A 21,811-nucleotide genomic window follows, 5' to 3' on the forward strand; every position below is an offset into this window, starting at 1 on the left:
TAACTTGTGTTCTATATTGCTTTAATCCACTAATATAGAAACTAAATCCATTAATGTCAGACCTTTTGCATTTTTCTTTGTTTTTGCTCTTTCTTTTCTTACAACTAAGACATGTGAAAATTATTTTATTATTAATATACATATACCTATCATACAACAATTACACCAAACAATAATTAGTATACAAATAATCACTGGTCATTATTTTTTTGTATTTTAATCCACTTAGCTGTAAGTTTCCCTAGATTGGGATTGCAGTAGAGAAGATAAACAAACTCATGTCTCGCGATTTTTACGCGAGACATTATGAGACAGACATAGCTTTGTAAGAGATTCAGTTGTGTTGTCGAGTCCTGAATTGTTTTGGTTCCATCCATTCTATTCTTATTGCAAGCTCGAGATTGCAGGTTTTCCAGTATGAATCTTTGAAAGTTGTAAGCAGCTATACTCTCTTTCTCCAGAGGAATGGAACCAGTAAGCGCTGATTTCCTTTCCTCTCGTACTTTGAAAGAATATGGAAGCTAATTTCTTTGGCATTTTTAATTTCTTGGTGGTTTTTATTCTTTTTCTACACCAATTTGATTCGTCGCTTGCTCGCTTCAATTTTCTTGCTTCTTCCAGTTATGCGTTTATCAGTAGCTTGAATTTTTCTTTTTCAAGAATATTTTTTTGAGTTTCTGTTTTTCCCAAATTTGTTTTTGTATACTATTTGGGGTAAAGTTGATTTTCCAATATAAGAGTCTTTCCATTTTGGTTATGCTAATTAATTACTGTGATCATGAGACCATACAAGAACAGGAACACTATGAACTGATTACTTTTACCGATCAAATCAAGTAATGAACTTTTTATTGGAAAGCTTTCCTTTTCCACTTTTTTGCTTTGTACGGTAAGTATATAGTAGTATACATTATGATTATGATGTTCTTTCCTCTCTTTTTTTTTTTTTTTTTTCTAGGGGATTTCGTTTTCCATGTCCGTGAATATGGAGGATTTCGGCGCTAATGAGCAGGCAATGGCTTCAGGTAACAAACCTGCAAAAAAGGGAGGTCGCCAAACGAAGCTAACCGCTGCTGAAAGACATGAAAATAAATTAGAAAGTGGTAGAAAATATCGGCGAAATAAAGCTGTAAATAAATTTCTCTCTTATTCTTGTATCTTTTTGGTATCTATTATCTTTTCCCCTAGTTTTTATTATGCATCGTATGAAATTTCCCCTTTTTGTATCTGGAAATGAAGGCCAAGAACCAAGCATTGCAAGAGCAGAACCAAGAATTAGAGAAAGAGAACAAAAGATTGGAGGAAGAGAACGAAAAATTGAAAGAGGAGAAGGAGATGAAACAGTCTGAGATAAACAGCTTGAAGGAGGAGCTTTTAGAGGCAAGAGACCAATCCTCTCTCCCTGTCTCATCTCTCTGTTGCCTGTCTCCCCTTTCTAACTTTTGCTTTTGTTGTGCAAATTATAGAACATTGCTCTAGCAGATAACTTAGGGAGGGAAGTGAGTGATCAATCGGAAAAAGTGAATATGGTGAAAATGGTAAACAAAGCACTGGAACCTGGGATGCAACAGCTGCAACAAAATTTTCTCAATCAGCAGGTATGCAAACACAATATAGGAGTTTTGATTAACTAGCAACTGTTGGCTTTTCCATGGGATGAATATGTATGTTAGTGTACTCATGTCTACTAAAGCTTTTTTACTTTATCAATTTAGCTAGTAAAGGAGAACACATACCATACAATGAATATCATTCTTGATGTAGATACCCTTCAAATAATTAAGTTCACACACACACATATAGAAATGATGTTATGAACCATCTAATCTCTTCTTGATTCTCTTCAACTAATAAAGTTAAATTTTCTCATTTATTCACAGGCATCAAAGATATAATGAACTAATCACACCCCTTAATTTTATTTGGCAAACTAAACATTAAGTGTCAAAAATTTCTTTCTCGATGCCTTAAGCGAAGTGGAGCATACCTATCTCATATAATTATCATACAAACCCAAACTCACAAATTTTTTTCTTTTATAAGGAGATAGCTATTACCAAATCACAAGGTTATTAGTGTCTGTTAAAAGCTTCATATCATTTATAGACACTTTGCCTTGATATGTCATCTCCGTTAACTGGAATTTACTTCCCCAAGTGGTGGTTCTTTCAATGATGGACTTCAAATTTCTATCGTGTCCAAGTGAATACCCTTGTTTTAACTATTTCTTTAATGCTGCTTGCCGCTGGTTTTGATTACTGACTGCCTACAATATTTTTGCCTAATTGCCTTTTCCTTTTCTTTGTTATTGGCCTTGTTTTGGCTTATATATAACATCATACACTTCTTTTCTATTGTTTAATAAATGCTCCTTTACCTTGCAAGAAAAGAATATATTCCCCTGATTAATTTCTTTTTTTGGTGTACGAGAACTTGCTAATATGGGTAATACTCTACTTATTGTAAAATTGTCAACATCTGATCTGGACCATTAACAACTTAGTGCTACCATGTAGATCATACCTCCTTCTCTTCCTACTAGTTCTTACACCCAACCATTACTTCTCCTGACTCCTTACTACCATACTCAGCCATCTATTGCCACTTCTCGTGATCTTCTAGTACTAGATCTGCCAGCCTTTTGTTGTTAAACTTTCCTAGTTTTTCACTCTATCACCTGAAATTCAACCTTCAAAATTTATGCTGTGCCTTTTTCGTCTCCTAAATTTATGCCCAGTTCTCCCTATTACTTCATCCTCTTTTCATATGTTGGGAAAAAAACATGCAATCATATTACACTATGAAGTGGAAATTTAAACTTTTCCTTTGTTGGAGAAAAGTCATAATCCATTTGTGCTGTTTCTACTAGACAAAGAGTAGTATCTTATATGTAAGCCTATAAATCAGTGAAGTTGGAAAAGCATAACATCCTATATTCCAACACATTGTATGCTTTATTTTTAAAGAGCATAGGATTGCTAACCTACTTTCAACATACTGTTTCATTTCTAATACTCTGGTCAACTCACTATTACTCCGAAGCTAGCCCAAACATGCACTTGACTCTTTCAATACCGCATACTGTTGCCACTTAAAAGATTGACATCTTGGGGGAACAACTCATAACTCAAGATCTATGTTTCTATCCTAAAGTATCCAACATCAAAGTGTTAAATATTTATATGCCACACAGTCTTTGATAAAACTGACGGTCACCTCCATCATCATCATCATCATCATATATAGTTGCTAGAACAATAGCATGTAATTATTTAACCCTTCAGAGTTTTAAAATTGATGGCATGTGCAACTGCAATTGATGTTTCTCCTAATTTGCAGGATGATTTTGTGAACTTGGAATTAAATAATATACCAATGGATCTTGAGTGGGTATGTTAATTCTATTTCATTACTTAGTGCACTGATTTTCGTATTATAGGATGCTGAATGTGATTCTTTTCCAAATTATTGTTTTAGTTGAACAATCCGGAGAACCTGAAAGGCTTCAATGAGAATTCAGAGCGGCTGTTCGATGAGACCACAGGTATGTGCTACCCAATGAATTTGTGAATTAATTAATTAAGGGTGCCTTTGATTTCTCAAACACTTATTTCTATATAGTCAGGTAGAGAAGCCTTCTTACACAAAGCTTTCCATTTTTTTTTCTTTTTTTAAACACTTTGGAATCATGAATAATATATAACAGTTCTAAAATAAGAAGAAAAAAAAAACAAATCCAAATGCTATATGTCTAATAAAACTAAATTAATTAAGGGTGCCTTTGATTTCTCAAACACTTATTTCTATATGGTCAGGTAGAGAAGCCTTCTTACACAAAGCTTTCCATTTTTTTTTCTTTTTTAAACACTTTGGAAACATGAATAATATATAACAGTTCTAAAATAAGAAGAAAAAAAAAACAAATCCAAATGCTCTATGTCTAATAAAACTATCTTTTTCTCTCATTAGTACATTTTGTATTTTTCAATCCAAAGACCTTTTAAGTGATTATATTCACATAAACATTAGAGAAATTACAATTAGGAAATAAATAGGTTAAATAATTAAGTAAGAAAAAAAATTAGAGCATACAATCAATTTAGAGGTGTACAGGAGCGTAAAATGATAAGTGCATATAGAAAATGTTAAGTTCCCAAAACCTATGAATTTGAGATTATTTTTGTCTTTTATAGTCAAATTATAGGAGTGATCTAAAATTTATTTATTGCTAGTTTCACCAGGGATTTATAAATAGAAAGTTTTAAAGGAGGTTGCAAGATTACGTGCTTTGCTTGGCTGAATCTAGTTTATGCTTTACTATTTCTTGTGTTTGTATGCTTGTGTGCTAATATATTGTTGCCATATATGAAAAATGTTTACTAATACTGAAATTAAATTTATAATAATTATTGATTGATTTGTTAATTTTAAGTAACTAATTAGGGTTTTCTTGTAGAGTTTAAAATCTTCTCTATGGAGCTGACTGTGAGATTCCATATCTAAAGATTCCATTTAAAACATATCCTATCAGATATTTATTTTTATCTTCCAAAATAGGCTCCTACACACATGATCATTTGTCTAAAATTCTCTTAATTTCTTTGTTCGGTACACGCCTCTCTAGAGCATGCCTTGAACCCTCATTCTCCATTATCTCCACCTTTCCCCAATTCAACTTTGAAATTCCAAAATCCCAACTCTAAACTTATGAAAAGATTGAAGAATTGACTATTGGTTTATAGAGAAGATTGCTAGGTTAAGTATATGTGTTTGAGAAAGAATTAGTGTAAAAATGATGAGAAGAGATTTCAAGTTGAGAATGGCTCTTGGAAGATTTATGAGGAGAGAAATTTCTTGGTTGATTCAGTTTTCCTGGATTATATTATGGTTATGGGATACTATGGATGAGAACAATGTTGACCTTTTATTTTTGGGTGTAATTTGAGAGTTCTTTGGAGAATAATGAATTGATATGGAGGGATAAAAAGAGTAAGTTTCCCTACTGCTAAAAATCCTAGCAAATAAGTTTGATGCAAATGCTAGAAAATAGTGTTTAATTAGTTTACATTTGGAATTTCGGTGAAATAGAATGGGAAAGGTGGTGGCAAGAAAGTGGAAATAAAGAAAGATTATGTCTCCAAGGGGACATCCCAATTGTTAGAATTAGAGATTCCATCTTGAAGGTCTCAAATTTGAATCTTGGGATGCATGATGAGATTTATGTGATGAGAGAGTGTTATTTCCTATCGTGCATAGTTCAAACTTCAAAATCTTTGGAGTTTTTAAAATCCACAAGTAAGATTAAAAAAGTTCATATATTTATTATTATTTTTAAATATAGTCTGATAAGACATATGGCAACTCTCTAGCGGAGTAATTCCAGTGATAGTGTATAGGATAAATTTCCCAAAAGAATATTTTTGGATAGAAGGTGATGGAGTGTACTGTAACTTATTATAAAAGGAAACAAATCTAATGTGACACATTTTAGTTGGAGGGTATTAATATGGATTTTATAAGCAGTGATAATATCTAAACTCTTTCTTTAAGTAAGTATTAGTACACTATTCTCTTCAATAATTAGGAATAATGGGTATGTAAGATGTTTGAGATTATGGGAAAACGATTATGCTTCTTATATTCATTTTCTTAGATTTGTTAATAAAAATAAGTTGTGTTTCGTTCTTGAAAGACTTGTTTTGATAAATACCATCAATATGCTCATCATGACCATTTACTTAACATCTACAATTTCATGGATAAATTCTGTGCATTCAAGTGGTAGTTATATGTGTATCAGATAATATTGGTCAGAAGGCTAAAAAAGAGAGGATCTGAACCCTATCATTAGATATTTGAGATTTCTAATCATAATAAGATGTTTTGTCTATTGTTTTCAAGCTTATATAACTGTCACATTGCTATTATTTTTATTAGTACATTGAAAGTAATTATGAGTGATATGAATTGGTTTTTTACAGGACAATTATTTTTTATATGTTCCTTTTTAAAAATACCAAAATATTTTTCTGTCATATGTTAGCCTAACATGGTGGTTGTTTTGAATCATGGAAGATTCTTTGCTCAATGAGGGGACTAGCATTGCCAAAACCAAGCTATCACCATTACGTGAGACCGTGACTGTCGAGGGCTTTAGGGTACTGAGGGAAAATTCTCCCATGATCCAGGAAATATTCAACAATTACCCTAACATCGCATCAGGCCTTCGAGTTCGCCTCCAAGCATCAAGAGATGGCTTCATGAATATATTAGCTGAGGTCTACAAAATGGCAACCATGGAACGAGAGAAGTGCAACCTGGAGGATATCAAGCATATGGAGGATGGTGTTGACGATTTGGAGTTCGCTGGTCTAGATGTTTCATGGCTTAAGGACTTGGTGCAGCAGAGGGTCGGAAAGATGTTGAAGAGAAGGAAGAAATGAAAAGCATGGAAGCCAAGACAGATATTATAAAGGAAAAGCAAACCAAACACGCAAAAGAGCACGAGTCTGAAAGACGAAGGGTTATGTAAATTATAAATTACACTCTTGAACTTGATTTGAATGCATTGTTGCTTACTCTTGTATTACAACCGATAGACTGATTATTATTCTACTTTATTTTTTTTTTTTATAGGAATAAGATGGACTGATTGTTAATAAATATGTATGCATGTCATGTGAAGTGTGAACATTACCTGATTTATCCTCTTTTATACATATATAAAAAATCAGGGTATTTGTATTTGAAGTTTGTAAGAATGTTATCTGTTTGGTTAAGGAGTGCAACTCTTTTTGTCTTCTCTCTTGTTTTTATATGTTACGAATTAAGGTATTTTTTTATGTATGGGGTGTATCAACCCAACCCAAGCTATGTTAAGAGCCGAGTAACCCCATATTAGTAGAAGGCTTGCGCAATGGCAACTTAATTTGTGACCGTAAGAAAGAAGCAATTTTCCAACCATAATACTGCTGCTCCTTCCTTAGGAAATGGCTTTGTTAAAATTCCCTTATAACAGCTAAAACAGCACCTTCCTTCAATGCCAATGCCTCAGCAGCTAGAGTTTGTAGTTGAAACTCAAAGTCAACATAATTTGAACAATTAAAGATTGTTGTTTTTAGTTGTCTTGTAAGGCCTTAATGCACCTAAGAATGTCATCTTAGAACATTCTCATCTCGTCTCTCAAATAGTTTCACTCCATATATATATATTTATGTTCATTTTGAGACAATTTTCAAAGTGATCAATACAGGGATATGCATACTATCCATATTAACTCTTTAAATTAAAACTTGTAAATTGTACATAGTCATATGATTATTAATCATAAGATGATTTCAAAGCAACATTATAAATAAAATATTTCCATGCATGATTAATATATATCTATGTAAAATATTGAATCTTACCATTTTGAAATGATTTAATACCCATGAATTCATTGATCTCATTTAAATTTAAACAATTCACTGATGTAATGTTTACATTCTACTATTAGTATAATTTTGCTCTGAATTTTTTTTCTTCTTTCATTTTTTAATATGAAATTACGAACACAAACAATATCACAACTGCAATAAATTATTATACTTATATAAAAATTCAATGAAATCAATCCATGAAATAATCTAACCAATAAATTCACATAAAACAAACAAAATTCAACATAAAATTAAATCAACTGCATACAATGAGATTTGTATTCAAAACTTATAATTTTCATGAATCTCCTTATTTTCATTGAAACAATATTTCATTTGACGACCTTGAATCATATATATATATATATATATATATATATATATAAGATTAATATTTTATAAATTGACAATGCATAATTTTTATACACTTTCATATCACCAAATCCTGATAAAAATAAAATGTGGATATTATTTTGAAGAAAATAAATAAAGTTCCAAAATCGCATCAAGTTTTATTATCAACTTTTTGTTTTCTTTAAAATAATATCCATCTTATCTCATTAACAAGGTGTCAGAATTCAGTGACTTGTCAATACATCAAATATTAATTCATATATATATATATTTAGTCGGTTTGTTGGAATGGTTCGAAAGAATGATCATTTTAGCTAGTGGTGTTCATGGTTTTGGGCTGAGCAGCCTACCTTTTGAGAACTCAATATATGGCCCAATATTGAGTGGATTTAGACATCTCTTTGTTGCTGTTGCACTAAAATTTCAAAGATCAGATCGGACTTGATCCAATTCAAATAACTATACTACAATATAAAGACATTAACGAGTCAATGAATGAAAGTAATTACCAACCGTATATCCATTAAGCACTCATATGTTAATTTCTACAATGTCTAAAGCAACATGATACATAACAAGATCAACATTGTGCTTCATAACCTATTAATTAATGGAATCTAATTTCAATAAAACATTATACTTACCAAGTTTTACAGCATCAAATCTCATAGTCTAAAAAAAGCGGTATACTTTAATGTTGGTCCAATCGTAAGTAAATATAGTTACCAATTAAAAGAGTTTACCATAAATCTCCCGTCAATGATAAAATGTAAATTAAGCTTTTCAACTAGTGACAATAAATTTTAGATCAAGTAAATCTAGATGTAACTTAATCAATATTTATTAAGCAGCTGATATTTTTAGGAGATTACATTTTCAATGCAAAAAATATACCTAGTAAGTGAAAAAAGTTCTTTATAGCCTCAACATCCACCTTATCTCTTACTCATATAAAATCTATAACATTATACAATTGTAGTTGAACAACCGCACCTTAACAATGTACATACAAAGACTAAAGGCCAAAAAGGGTACGTACAAATGATGAATGAAGCAGCCCATCGTTTACTGATGGATATGGAAAATATTACAAAGATATGTGAACAAGTGAATAGCTTGGACGCGCTTCTTTGACCTTTATTCCGTAGGGGAATCACGTTTGAAAAGTGTGCAAGCAACATAGCTTATTTCTTTACTTGGCAAAAACAATGCCTGATGTCTTTTCCTTCCCCATTTCGCCACGTAATAAAGCATTTTACGTTTTCTTTGTATCATAAGGAAATAATTATTGGTCTCTGAAGGCTAAATGCCCTTCAAGTGTTGTCTTATATTTCTCGAGTAGAAGTTTCAGTACTGATATGATTGGGGTTTTAGTTAATAGAAGATATATATGTGGGGACGTCGTTGTCTACCCTTTACTTGAAACATCATTCCTCTTCTTAATAAGATCTTTTACCATTCCGAAATGAAAGATTGCTCATGTGCGGTGGACGACCAAGAGAGCAGCTAACGTCCAAGTAAAACTACATGGAATACAAGAGAGGGAAAGAAACTAAGGGGGCATTTAGTTTATGAAAAGTAGAAGACATTCATTGTAATTTAACTGACCGCAATGATTTTGTATTGTTTGGCTTACAATGATAAAAAAAGAATGTGTTTGTAAAGAAAAAGTCATAACAATCAGTTAAGAGAATGTTATTCCCTTAACTCATGGAGGTAACATTACTTTCTCTCAATAAAAAAAATGTAACAAAAAATTTTCCCAATAACTCCCCGACACTCCTCTCTTTATTTTATCTTCTTCTTCTTCCTTTCCCCGTTCACTTGCACGTTTCAGCCAACTCTTCTTTTTCTTCTTCTTCTTCCTCTCCCGCTCACATGCACATTTTGGTCAACTCTTCCTTTCCCTACTCACCAATTTAGGGGCTGCTCTCTTGATTTAGAATTTTTTTTTCTTTTTCCTTCTCCAGCATTAGCATTAGTGCTCTCTTGTTTAGCTTTTTTTTCATTTTCATCTCCAACATCGCGGGCTGTTCTTTTCCTTCAGTTTTTTTTTTTTCCTTTTTTAATGGTAGAAACATAAATTTGAGTGGAATATTGAACTTTTATGTATGTTCATAAAAAATTATTATTAAAAGCATTTGTTATTTATTTAAAAAAATAAAAAGAGAAATCATTAATCAAAGAAGTTCAAAGACAAAAAAAAACTCTTTGAATAATGTTTTTTATTATTCATGTAATAATTCTAAGCATTATTATTTTTTAAATTTCTAGGTTTGGAGTAAAAATAAATATTTAATAATTTTACATAGTTTAATAATTAAATAATTAACATTAAAATATTATATTATTTTTGTTATATTATTATTTATTATTTCAAGGGTTTGGTGTTTAAAAGTTCAAATTTTATATTAAAAATGTAAATTTATTCAACTTTTATACATAAGAGTAATTTTATAAATTTAAATTATACTCCTAATAAAGTACTTTTAAATCAAACACTATAATGTAATCTTCCTAACAATTACATTTTCTCAAATCATCACTTTTTCATATTATACTAAACATTACAAAATTATGTTCTCAGCAATCAAATACCTAATAATCACATTCTCAATAACATACCACATATTACCTAAAAGAAAGTCACGTATATAAAATAATTTATTTCTGAATTTGAATACCATATTTTAGTAGTAAAGATTCATCTTAATGCTTTGGAACATAATTATTTATAAAGATATATGTATGTATATATATATATATATATATATATTATATTATATTTTAAATGAGATTTATTAGTTAAGAAGATTTTATTAATTTTATTTAATCATATTTAAAAATAAATTCTCTTCACTTCTAAATTGCCATTTAATGACATTGACATGTCAAACTTAATAATTAATACAAAGATGAAGCGCGTATCTTTTATGACGTGGCATTATTATCTGAATTATGAATTAGTATAATCCCTTCAACACCGAATCCTTTCACGCGTGAGGGCCTTGTAAATATTGGCAGATACAGGAATTTAGGGGATCACCAAAGGAAACTGCCAATTGTCCTAAGATAATAATTGAGGGAGACAAAACCAAAGTTTTAGAGAAATACAAAAATAGGAAAGTGCAGTCCCAGAGAGCTACACGTGTAAAGCCAGGTTTGGTCGGATACACGTCGATTTATACGTCATGGACCTAATTAAAAAATCAGCAACGAAGGACGAAAACTTTGAAAACACTATTTCTAGTCTTTGCAATAGGGAGTAGGTGTCCCCCTCGCCCAGGCTCCACCTCCTCCAGCCTCCACGCGGTGAAGGCCGCCAACCTTCAGAAACCTCGGCTTCTAAGAAACCTCCAATACCCTTTGCTCTCCTCTATATATATCCATCGCAATCTATCAGCCTTTTCATATATATCTTATCCATTTATTACCCAATCTTTTCTTCTCCCTTTCTTTCCTCCTATATATTTCATCTCATTTCTTTAAAACTTACTACTTTTTTCCTCCTTGTTGTTCAAATTAAATCCAAAGATGAGTCACATCCAGCAGAATCAGCCTTCAGGTCAGTCTTGTTGACATATTCGTCTATATTTTTATCTATCAAGCATATCTACAACTATGATGATAGCCTTCCCTATGTTGGTGGATTCAAATTTTTAATAGCAAAAACTAACTAGTTTGGTTTTCTTGTTGAATGATATTGGTTCAGTTGCCTACCCACCTGCGTCTACTGCACCAGGACCCTATGTGGCTCCACCACCAGCTGGTTACCCTATGAGCAAAGACGGTCAAGAGCAATATTCTCAAAATCCTGTTGCCCCCGAAACCAAGTCCAGAGGTGATGGATTCTGGAAGGGATGGTAAGTCTTACATCAATTTTTGCTTTTATCTCTTTCATTTGCTAAGATGATATTTGAAATTGTGAATCATTAATGAGTGATACTGAAAATTATTCTGTGTTTGTTTGCTTTTTGCAGTTGTGCTGCCTTGTGCTGCTGTTGTCTTTTGGATGCATGCTTTTGAAGATTTCCAGAGCTTTAGAAGCTTAATCATGTTCATTCATTAGAGTTTCCATTTGTTTATAGGATTATTAGTTTGATTTGTTTGATTCTCATTCGGTGAGAAATTATATGTTTTTTCCTTGATGAACATGGGGATGAGACGGCTAGGTTTCTTTCCTAGTGCTTTTTTGTTTGAATAAATCATTATTGTATTTTTTTTTCTATGGTGGTTGTATTGTCGCAATCAGTTTTTTTATTTTATAATTTAAAGAAGAAGATTCAAATTTTATTTTTTAAATATTAATTAATGAATTAAATATTTAGATACGTATATAATTTTTAAATTATATTTATATTTTTTAAATAATTTTTATATTAATATCTATTTTTAAAAATCTCTACAATAATTGAAGGCTTGGATCTAGCAAGCACTATCTATGTACGAAACTAAGAATGTGTGCGCAAAATGTATAAACCAATTGGGAGTTTCATCTTGGCTTTGCATATTACCAAAAGATGATGCCTATGCTCTTTTATTTATTTATTTATTTAACAATCTTTTACAGGTATATGTATTTCTTTTTTTCTTAAAGCCTGTAATTGTCTAATGCAAAGATTTATCTAAAATGAGTAAATTTCATTTTTATCGAATTATTAGTTTTAATTATATGTGTTATTAAAAAAAATTACCAATCATTGAGTCAAACTTTTTCAACTTGTATAGTGGAAAAGCGGAAAAGTCATAAAAGATATTAAGTTAGGCACAACTGAAAAAAAAAAGGATTTCCTTCCCACCAAAGTCTATGGAGTGAAGGATGGAAAAATACATGCAAAGGAAAAAGAAATTCTTTCTTTGTTTGATAGACTAGAAAATGAAAGTAAAGAAAATGTTAACAAAATGTTAATAGTAAATATTGTAAAATTATTAAAATTTTGTAATAATTGTTGAAAAATTCCCTCTACGGTGTTGGTGTTTTGGTGATAATGATTTTGGGTTGTAGTCATGGTGGTGGGCGGAGATGGAAAGAACTAGTGAGATCAAATTGGGAGAGAGAGAAAAATGGGAAGAAAAAGAAAGGAATTATTATGCTTTTCGACATGAGTAACAAGAGAATGAGAAGAACGAAAGAAAAAATAAAGAGAAAATAGAAACAAACGGAAAACAAATAAAAAATTATACTTAGGTTAATTGAAATAATATTTTTACTTCACTTCAAAATTATGAATTTTTAAATTGTTAATAAAATAATCTTAAATAATTTATTTCTTTGTTTAATTTTTTATTATTTTCAGCATTATTTCTCTTTTTATTTTATAAGTTGATAAATGTTGAATAAAAAATATTTTTATTATTATTTAATTAAATTAAGTTATGATATTCTTTATATATTTTATTTTTCAATTATTTGATGGTAATTATATTTTTTATTTTTATAAATAATTATTGATTAATGGTAATGAATGATAAGGGGGCAATAATGCATTTTGAAAGGTCAAAGTGTATTTTAAAGGTGTATTGAAGAGATTTTAAGACTAATAACAATTAATCAACTGTTAATTATAAGAACATATTTGACTCAAAATAAAAAGATAAAATACCCTCACACTCCTAAATTTTAATCGAAATTTCAAACAGGTTCATTAGTTTCGAAATGAACACTCCGCTCCAAACAAAATCTTATGCTTGACATTTAGGTGGTATTTAGTACTTTATAATATAATGTGATTACAGGTAATGTTATTATAAGTAATGTGATTGCAGAGAAAATAACATTATAATATTTGATATAGAAATAAAATAATGATTAAAATGCAGGCAAGATAATATTACAACGTTTGGTTTACAAGTACTTTGTTAAGAATATAATATTAATTTTCAAAATTACTCTTATTTATTAAAATATAAGTTTAATATACTTATATTTTTTATTATTAATTTTTATATAATATCATCTCTTAAAAATATTTTAATGTCATATATTTTATTTTTATTTTTTATAATATTATATATTTTTTTTATTTTTAATATAATATTTTATATTATATATTTTATTTTAATTTCTAATTCTTATTTTGTATATTTTATTTTAATATTTTTTATTTTAATTATAATATTATAAAATATTTTTAACAAAATAATAAAATTAAAAAGTAAAAATATCTTTAATAAAATTGCAGAGTGCAATGTAATGCGATTGTATTGATTTTAAACTTTAATCACATTACATCCTTTATCTGTAATGTGATTGCATTGCAATCTTACATTGCAGTGGTATGTTGCAAAATAAATACTACAATATAATTTAATTAGACACATTGTAAAGAATGTGCTTTCACTTCACTCATATTAAACGCTACCTTAGGTCTAGCTTATAGTCAACTAGTAGTATTTTTATTAGTTTGATAATGTGATAATATTGAAATGATAATTTTGTACTTTATTAATTTTAAAAATTACTATTATATATTTTTTATTATTTTTTTGAAAAAAATAAAGAGCATTGTTCCCCAAGAGAGGGGAGCACTAATCAATACTCTTTAATTTTTTTCAAAAAAAATATAATAATTTTTTAAATTAATAAAGAAAAAAATGATATTTTAGTTCTTTCATAATCTCTATTAATAATGTTTACATTTTTTGAGTTGAGTGTTCATTTCGAAAATTAATATACTTGCTTAAAATTTTAATTAAAACCTAGAGATATAGAGATATTTTATCCAAAACAAATATATAAAGATTTAATTGAATAAAATAAAATAATTTTAATTTTCTTAAATAATTTTAAACAAAAACATTTAAGACTACTATATCAGAATTTAGTAACAAGCACTTGCTTCGGCAATGGTTCTAGTAGACCAAAGAATAGAGGCCCACACCAATTCAGGCCCAATCTTTTAATAAAAAAGCCCATCAAGAATAAAAGGGCGCTAGGGTTTCATTCCTGATTGGATATATAGCGCATTTTCATTTTTCTATCTTCCTCGACCTAGGGTTTTTGAGAGGAGAGAATCAGAGCCGCTGCAGCCGCCGTCACCATGGTGAAGTTTCTTAAACCCAACAAGGCCGTCATCGTCCTCCAAGGCAGATATGCCGGACGCAAAGCCGTGATCGTGAAATCCTTCGACGACGGCACACGTGAACGCGCATACGGCCACTGTTTGGTTGCAGGGGTAAAGAAGTACCCAAGCAAGGTTATTCGAAAGGACTCCGCCAAGAAAACAGCCAAGAAGTCACGCGTCAAGTGCTTCATCAAGCTCGTGAATTACCAGCATCTGATGCCCACGCGTTACACCCTCGACGTGGACTTGAAAGACGTGGTCACCGTCGATGCTCTTCAGACAAAGGACAAGAAAGTGGCTGCCTGCAAGGCAACTAAGGAGAGGTTTGAAGAGAGGTTCAAGACTGGAAAGAACAGGTGGTTCTTTACTAAGCTTAGGTTTTAAGGGTTTTGTTGGTGTTGTCGCTTTTGAGTTATTATATTGTCATTTTGAAGAAAAGAAGTTTGAGTTTTATCTAGTGTCTTGAACATTTTGGATTTGAATCTGTTCGGATGAGATTTTTCTGGGTTCTTATTTTAGTTATATTTTGATACGTGATCTGCTCATTTCTGTCAGAAATTTTATGTTTTTGAACCTTTCTGCATGCTTTATGATCTATCATATTGTTTTACCGCAGAGCTGTAGAACGTTGGAAGATGATAATTAAATCATTTAATGTTAGAACATATTTTATTGTGTGGCTATTTTTGTATAATTATTGCAGCTTATTTGATGTCAAAATGAGATAGTGGTCTGCTTCATCTTGAGGTGCATTGTTGTTCCCGTTGCATTTTGGATCTGATTGGGTGCAATTTTCTTGGTTTTAAAGGGCATTTGCAATTTAGTTCTTCCATCCTTAATGGTGATTATTAGGCTGTCGATTTGCTGGTTTGGCTATATTGTTGTAATCAGCATTGGTCAAGAAATTAAGCTTGTAGGTATTAGTTGTAAAAGCTAAAAGCCATTAGATTCTTGTTTTTGAGAAGATAGGACGTATTCTGAATTTGTTTTGTTCCTTTTGGTTCAAATTGGTTTCTTTGCTAGTTGTTTGTTATTCATTTTGTTGTTTCATGTTCTACTCATTTCGATTCCTTTTGTTCTTCAAAAGGCAAGATGATTTTACGACTGCTATTTGTGATGGCAATTATATTATTTATACTGTAGATGGGTTTGGTATGCTTGTCTGAAATTGCAAAGCTGAATTGAAAGTAGAGATTATTTTAGGGTTTCCCACTTATGGATTCTTGTGATAGTGCCTCTGATTAAAGCTATGATAAGTCTTGGTGTGCTGGGGCCTAGAAATCCTAGAAGACCATTTAATTGCATCAGCGGATGTGTAGTTTCTAGATATATGAATGGTCATAGACTTTTAGCTACATGACCGCTTCATTTTGGTTGTGTGAATGCTTTTCTCCATGTGCTTCTTATTTAGCTTAATTAATCCTGAATTTAGAATTTTGTTGCTTTGATGAAGTACTTCTGGGGTTTTAAGGTGCCTTCCAAACCGAATTCACTCAGTGTGGTCCACTTACTGATGCTTGCTTTTGTGAATTACGTGCCTGGTTCCTTCATACATTCTAGTTTCCAAGGGTGTTATAGTTGTCAGTATATTGAATCCAACATTGCATTTATGCAAACATGCTTTGCATCTCATATACTAGAGAAGAACTGTTTGCTTATTCAGAATTAAGCCAATCTACACATTTAATTCCTTCACAGTTTGGTTTTTTCATTATTGTCATTTGTAATCATCTGGCTTAGGACCCATAAATGCTGGCATTTGTTGGTAATTCTGTTGCTCTTCATTTTATTTTATTTCTTGTTTACCCCTTAATCTCTAAACTAGTTGGAAGAATATTGACAATTGGATAATATCAATACTATACCATTCAGTTCCATTAAAATTAAATTATGCTATAGTTACAGTAAATCTAAATCACTTGTGTTAGCTATTCTCTAGATGTTGATAGTATGGAACTGAACGGAAATATGGAATTCAATTATTCATATATCATACACTGCAGACACTGCAGAAATGATGACACAGACGAGGAAGCTAAGTTTATGACTCTCAACAACAAAGTACTAGCAAAACTCTTTGCATGGGCCATTTGCTCCGTTTTTATTTTATTATGTGATTTAAGATCAATCGAAATTCTCTTTCAAATTGTCAGAAACCATCCTTATAATTTTTTTCTTTAGAAAAAATCAAGAATTGAATGACTTAAACATCAAAAAAATGTTTAAAATTAGTTCTTGTTATGTGGTTTTCAGAACTTGGTTGTATTACTCAAGAGGAGACGAAGATTATCTTTTTATATATATATAATTAAAGATTATTTAATTTGGCTATGGTTGTGGAAATGTTAAGATGCTTATTTTGTGCAGTTACAGATAAAACTAGTAATATATATTGTGTTTTGTACATTTAATTTGATTCAACTGCGTGGTTTGGTTGGTTTGTTTGATTGGTTCATTTAATTGATTTTTTTATATGAAATATAATATTTGACTAAAATTATAATTTCTACTTGTATTGATAATTTTATTTAAAAAAAAAAGGGATTTAATTGTAATTCTCTTATAAAACATAACGAGATTGTTAAAATTTAAAACTTAAGAGGAGGGTAAGTGGTTCAATTCTTTGTATTTAGTCTTGATATCAGATCACATCTTTTTAACAAATATTTGTATTGTTAAATGATGTATGAATAAACTTTTGAGTACTTCGTCTACCAAAGAGACAGAGGTTTGAAGATTTGGACAAGAAGGAAGTATAAATGTACCCATTTTGGTAACAAGTAGGATATCATTCCTCATTTTGGGATTTCAAGTAGAATATATTCTAAACATGACTCACTCTTTGACTTTACAAAATACTTGATAACAATAAATAAGGAAATGTAAAATGAGCACACACACACACACTCTCTCTCTCTCTCTCTCTCTCTCTCACCTCTCAAAATAATGTTGTTAATATTAAAGTTAATTTTAAATAAAAAGACAAACATATCTTCTATTAATTATTTATTTTTTCTCTTTTCTTTTTTTTTTTTGGTTACACAGGACTTCTTTTAACCATAAAATTATAAGATTTAGTTCATTGTGAAATTTAATTAGTTTTAAAATCATCTTTTTTTTAAAGAATTTTAAAATCATCTTTAATTTGTTCCAAATTAAATTTTAATTCATTTATATTCTAATTCAAGATTATATATTAACTTTGATATGAATATATTAATTATCTTTTGTTAAAATTAATTAATTACCATTAATGTGAAAAAAGGTTTAAAATGAAAAGAAAAAGAAATGAAAAAGTAGAAAAAAAAAATAAACAAAATGAGGTTTATTTCTATAAACTTTCATAGATGACCATTATTTTTTAATAAATTATATAATTTAATATATTTGATGTATAGTTGAATTATAATTTAATCTAATTAAAATAGATTTTAAAATTAGTTAAATCTTCTCACAATTTTGTAATTAAAAACAAGAAATGTTGAACAAAAAAAAAAGAGAGATGAAAAGAGAAACCCAAAAGAATATATAAAATGAACAAATATAAAAGAAAGGTGTAGGTGTATACTTGTCTTTTTGTTTGAAATAAATTTGGTGATCAACAGTATTACCTTTTTATAGAATTAGGTGTATTTTCAACTAAAGCTGAAGATAATGTTTGTATTTTACCCTTCTTTTCATCGATCTGAGCACTCAATGGCATTTCGTTTGGGCTTTGCCTGAGGACAAATTTGCTGATGAAACAATTTAACTCAAGTATGAACTTATACACCTCGCAACTGCACTTATCGATAAATTTTTAAAAGTTCAAAGGTAAAATGAATAATTTATTGAAATTTAAAGGAGGATTCCACAATTTTACATAACTTTTTGTTTTGAGAGCTTAATCCGCTCGCTAATAATAAATTTAAGCTTATTACATATTCAAAATAATAATAATAAATTTCAAGGAAACAATTCAACAACTATGAGTTAAAACCTGTAATTGACATATTCAAATTTGAATAATGAAAATGAGAAAAAAAATTAAGATTTATAAAATTAAAGAAAATAAATTCGATCCCTCTACTATTTTAATTATATTATTTTAGTCTTTTTTATCCTAATTTTAATGAATTTAATTCATATGTTTTTATTAAAATTTAATTTAAAAACAATCAATAACATTATTGAACTTTTACAATTAAATTCAATTTTGTATTTTTATGTTTGATGACATGATATACTAACTTGAACATGTTAATACAAAAAATTTTATTTTAAATAAGAAAATTTAAACTTTCTTTATTTAAAAAATATTAATTATTATCTAATTAAATTTATTAAAATTGAGACATTATAAATATATAAAATTACAGAATTGAAAAAAGTAAAAAGATAAAATTCAAATTTTAACAAAAGAAAATTATGAAAAGCGGACCGGAGTGAGCCCACAAAAAGCGGTTCTAGCAAGTTGGGTACTGTTTGATCAGTTACGTACAAAGTTTTACACTGTATGCCAACCATTATTATATTATAGTACTAAGTAAGTATATTTACGAATTACTATACTCTAAATGACATACCCATATTTACGAATTACCATACGCTAAATGATATACCCACAACCCTTTTAACCTTTTCTCGAGTTTATATTATTTTTTATGTTCTCATATATTTTAAGTTATAAAAATCCATTTTATATATTTATTCAAAAAAAAGTCCATTTTATATATTTATTTCGATATAACCATAAATTATTAAAAAATTACTACCGTAAACGTAATTATTAGACCTATCGATGTCTTAACGTAAAGACAAATCTACATCCCTTAATCTTACCCAAAACAACATCCCCAGAATCCAATGATAACATAAATATGCTTCATTAATAATTAATTAACATTTTTTATTAATTAATTTCATTTTCAATTCCTAATCCTTCCATTTAATCAAACGGACTTAACGACAGCCTCCCTTTACCTAACGATCATCACATAATATGATTTTAAAAATGGAGAAAAAAGTTATCGACCTTTTTTTTCCTTTAACAGAAATTTTCCTTCAGTTTCCCAACACCCAAACAGCACCTTCCCCCGCAACTTTCAATCTCTGACACATCTCTGCAAAAAGCTCTGGATAGGAAAAACTTTTGTTGCCGTTCTCTTCAAAAGAGATTTGTCCCTTTTCTCCCAAAAGTTCCTCACCTTTCGAATCTATTCTCTCTCTTTCCCTCGCTCTAAATTCACTTTCTCGCTCCTAATCGATCATGCTTCAAAGCTTAGTTCCTCAATCTCCAATCAATTCCAACCCCAGCTCCAATCCTAACTCCTCGATGAAGTCAAAGCGCGTCGAAAGAGACGTCTCCGCCGCCACCGGCGACCATTCCTCCGCCGATGATCCTTCCACTAAGCGTCCTAACTTCTCCTCCGGTGACAAAACGGCCGCCGATGAACAGGAAGACACTGTAATCGAAGGTGAGTCAACGGGGCTAAGACTTTTAGGTCTCCTGCTCCAATGCGCTGAGTGCGTTGCCATGGATAACCTCGAGGATGCCACCGATCTTTTACCTGAAATCTCGGAGCTCTCTTCTCCCTTCGGCTCATCTCCCGAACGCGTCGGCGCGTACTTTGCACACGCACTCCAGGCGCGTGTGGTGAGTTCTTGCTTAAGAGCCTATTCTCCTCTCGACACCAAGTCGCTTACCTTAACTCAGTCCCAAAAGATCTTCAATGCTTTGCAATCTTATAATTCGATAAGTCCTTTGGTCAAATTCTCTCACTTTACCGCCAATCAAGCCATCTTCCAAGCCTTGGACGGTGAAGATCGTGTCCACGTCATTGATCTCGACATTATGCAAGGTCTCCAATGGCCAGGATTGTTCCATATCCTTGCTTCCCGGTCCAAAAAGATCCGTTCAATGAGAATCACCGGGTTCGGATCCTCTTCCGAGCTCCTCGAGTCGACCGGGAGAAGACTCGCCGATTTCGCGACTTCATTGGGTTTGCCATTCGAGTTTCATCCGTTGGAGGGCAAAATCGGAAATGTAACAGATCTGAGTCAACTCGGGGTGCAGTCGAGTGAAGCCGTGGTGGTTCACTGGATGCATCATTGCTTGTACGATATTACGGGGAGTGATTTAGGGACGTTGAGATTGTTGACTTTGGTGAAGCCGAAATTAATCACGATCGTCGAACAGGACCTGAGTCACGGGGGTAGTTTTCTAGGGAGGTTCGTGGAGGCATTGCATTATTACAGCGCGTTGTTCGACGCGCTTGGGGACGGATTAGGTGTGGACAGCCTCGAAAGGCACATGGTGGAACAGCAGCTGTTCGGGAGCGAGATAAGGAACATCGTGGCAGTAGGTGGGCCCAAGAGGACGGGTGAGGTTAAAGTGGAGAGATGGGGCGAAGAGTTGAGACGGGTCGGTTTCCGACCCGTATCGTTGGGTGGAAACCCGGCGGCCCAAGCTAGCCTTCTGCTAGGGATGTTCCCATGGAAAGGATACACCCTGGTGGAGGAAAATGGGTGCCTCAAGTTGGGGTGGAAGGATTTGTCTTTGTTGACTGCCTCAGCGTGGCAGCCGTCCGATTAAAAAATATACTATCATTTTTGTGTATCTAAAAGTTTCTAAATCTCTCAAGATTTTGGTTTATAGATTCATGATAATAACAATAATAATATTGGAGAAACAACTGTGTTCCCTCGTCAATCTTTTTGCTGATGTTGCAGTTCTTTTAAGGAAAAAAAAAAGGGTTTGTTCCATCAACTTTTCAAACATACATGGAGAGATGTGAAAAAGTGAACCAAAAAAAGAAGCTAAAATAAAGGAAAAAAGTAAAGCAAGGAATATCCTTCCATATGGCTCCCGTGAGTGTGGAGGATTATCACATGGTGATAATGATATCATAGTAATTGCTTTTGCTTAAATTTCATTTTTATTGTTTTTCTCTTATGTTGAGCTGAGGATGCTGGGCAATTCTCCGTTTCCTG

General features: G+C 31.2%; 4 protein-coding genes across 5 annotated transcripts; all 4 read left to right on the top strand.

The window, feature by feature from the left end:
- Positions 1-239: 239 nt before the first annotated feature.
- LOC18612254 (uncharacterized) lies at positions 240-6,802 on the top strand. 2 transcript variants are annotated; one of them, XM_007048949.3, is made up of 7 exons: positions 240-474; positions 959-1,129; positions 1,240-1,380; positions 1,467-1,598; positions 3,340-3,390; positions 3,478-3,544; positions 6,076-6,802. In XM_007048949.3, the coding sequence occupies exons 1-7, from the start codon at positions 466-468 to the stop codon at positions 6,441-6,443; spliced, it is 939 nt and encodes a 312-aa protein (XP_007049011.3). In that variant the 5' UTR covers positions 240-465; the 3' UTR covers positions 6,444-6,802. The 2 variants fall into 2 exon arrangements, with proteins under 2 accessions (XP_007049011.3, XP_007049012.3); XM_007048950.3 differs by having other exon boundaries at positions 240-434.
- A 4,282-nt stretch (positions 6,803-11,084) lies between these two features.
- Positions 11,085-12,077, top strand: LOC18612255 (protein CYSTEINE-RICH TRANSMEMBRANE MODULE 4-like). Its single transcript, XM_007048951.3, has 3 exons — positions 11,085-11,340; positions 11,488-11,638; positions 11,756-12,077. Exons 1-3 carry the CDS (start codon positions 11,310-11,312, stop codon positions 11,799-11,801), a joined length of 228 nt encoding a protein of 75 aa, XP_007049013.3. The 5' UTR covers positions 11,085-11,309; the 3' UTR covers positions 11,802-12,077.
- Positions 12,078-14,752: 2,675 nt separating this feature from the next.
- Positions 14,753-15,371, top strand: LOC18612256 (Ribosomal L27e protein family). The gene has a single exon (XM_007048953.3). The coding sequence runs from the start codon at positions 14,816-14,818 to the stop codon at positions 15,221-15,223; it is 408 nt and encodes a 135-aa protein (XP_007049015.1). The 5' UTR covers positions 14,753-14,815; the 3' UTR covers positions 15,224-15,371.
- Positions 15,372-19,805: 4,434 nt separating this feature from the next.
- On the top strand, positions 19,806-21,530 carry LOC18612257 (GRAS family transcription factor). The gene has a single exon (XM_018114383.2). The coding sequence runs from the start codon at positions 20,088-20,090 to the stop codon at positions 21,411-21,413; it is 1,326 nt and encodes a 441-aa protein (XP_017969872.2). The 5' UTR covers positions 19,806-20,087; the 3' UTR covers positions 21,414-21,530.
- Positions 21,531-21,811: the final 281 nt, after the last annotated feature.

The sequence above is a fragment of the Theobroma cacao genome, chromosome 1 (genome assembly GCF_053813885.1).
Source record: "Theobroma cacao isolate CCN51 chromosome 1, ASM5381388v1, whole genome shotgun sequence".
Taxonomy (NCBI): Eukaryota; Viridiplantae; Streptophyta; class Magnoliopsida; order Malvales; family Malvaceae; genus Theobroma; species Theobroma cacao.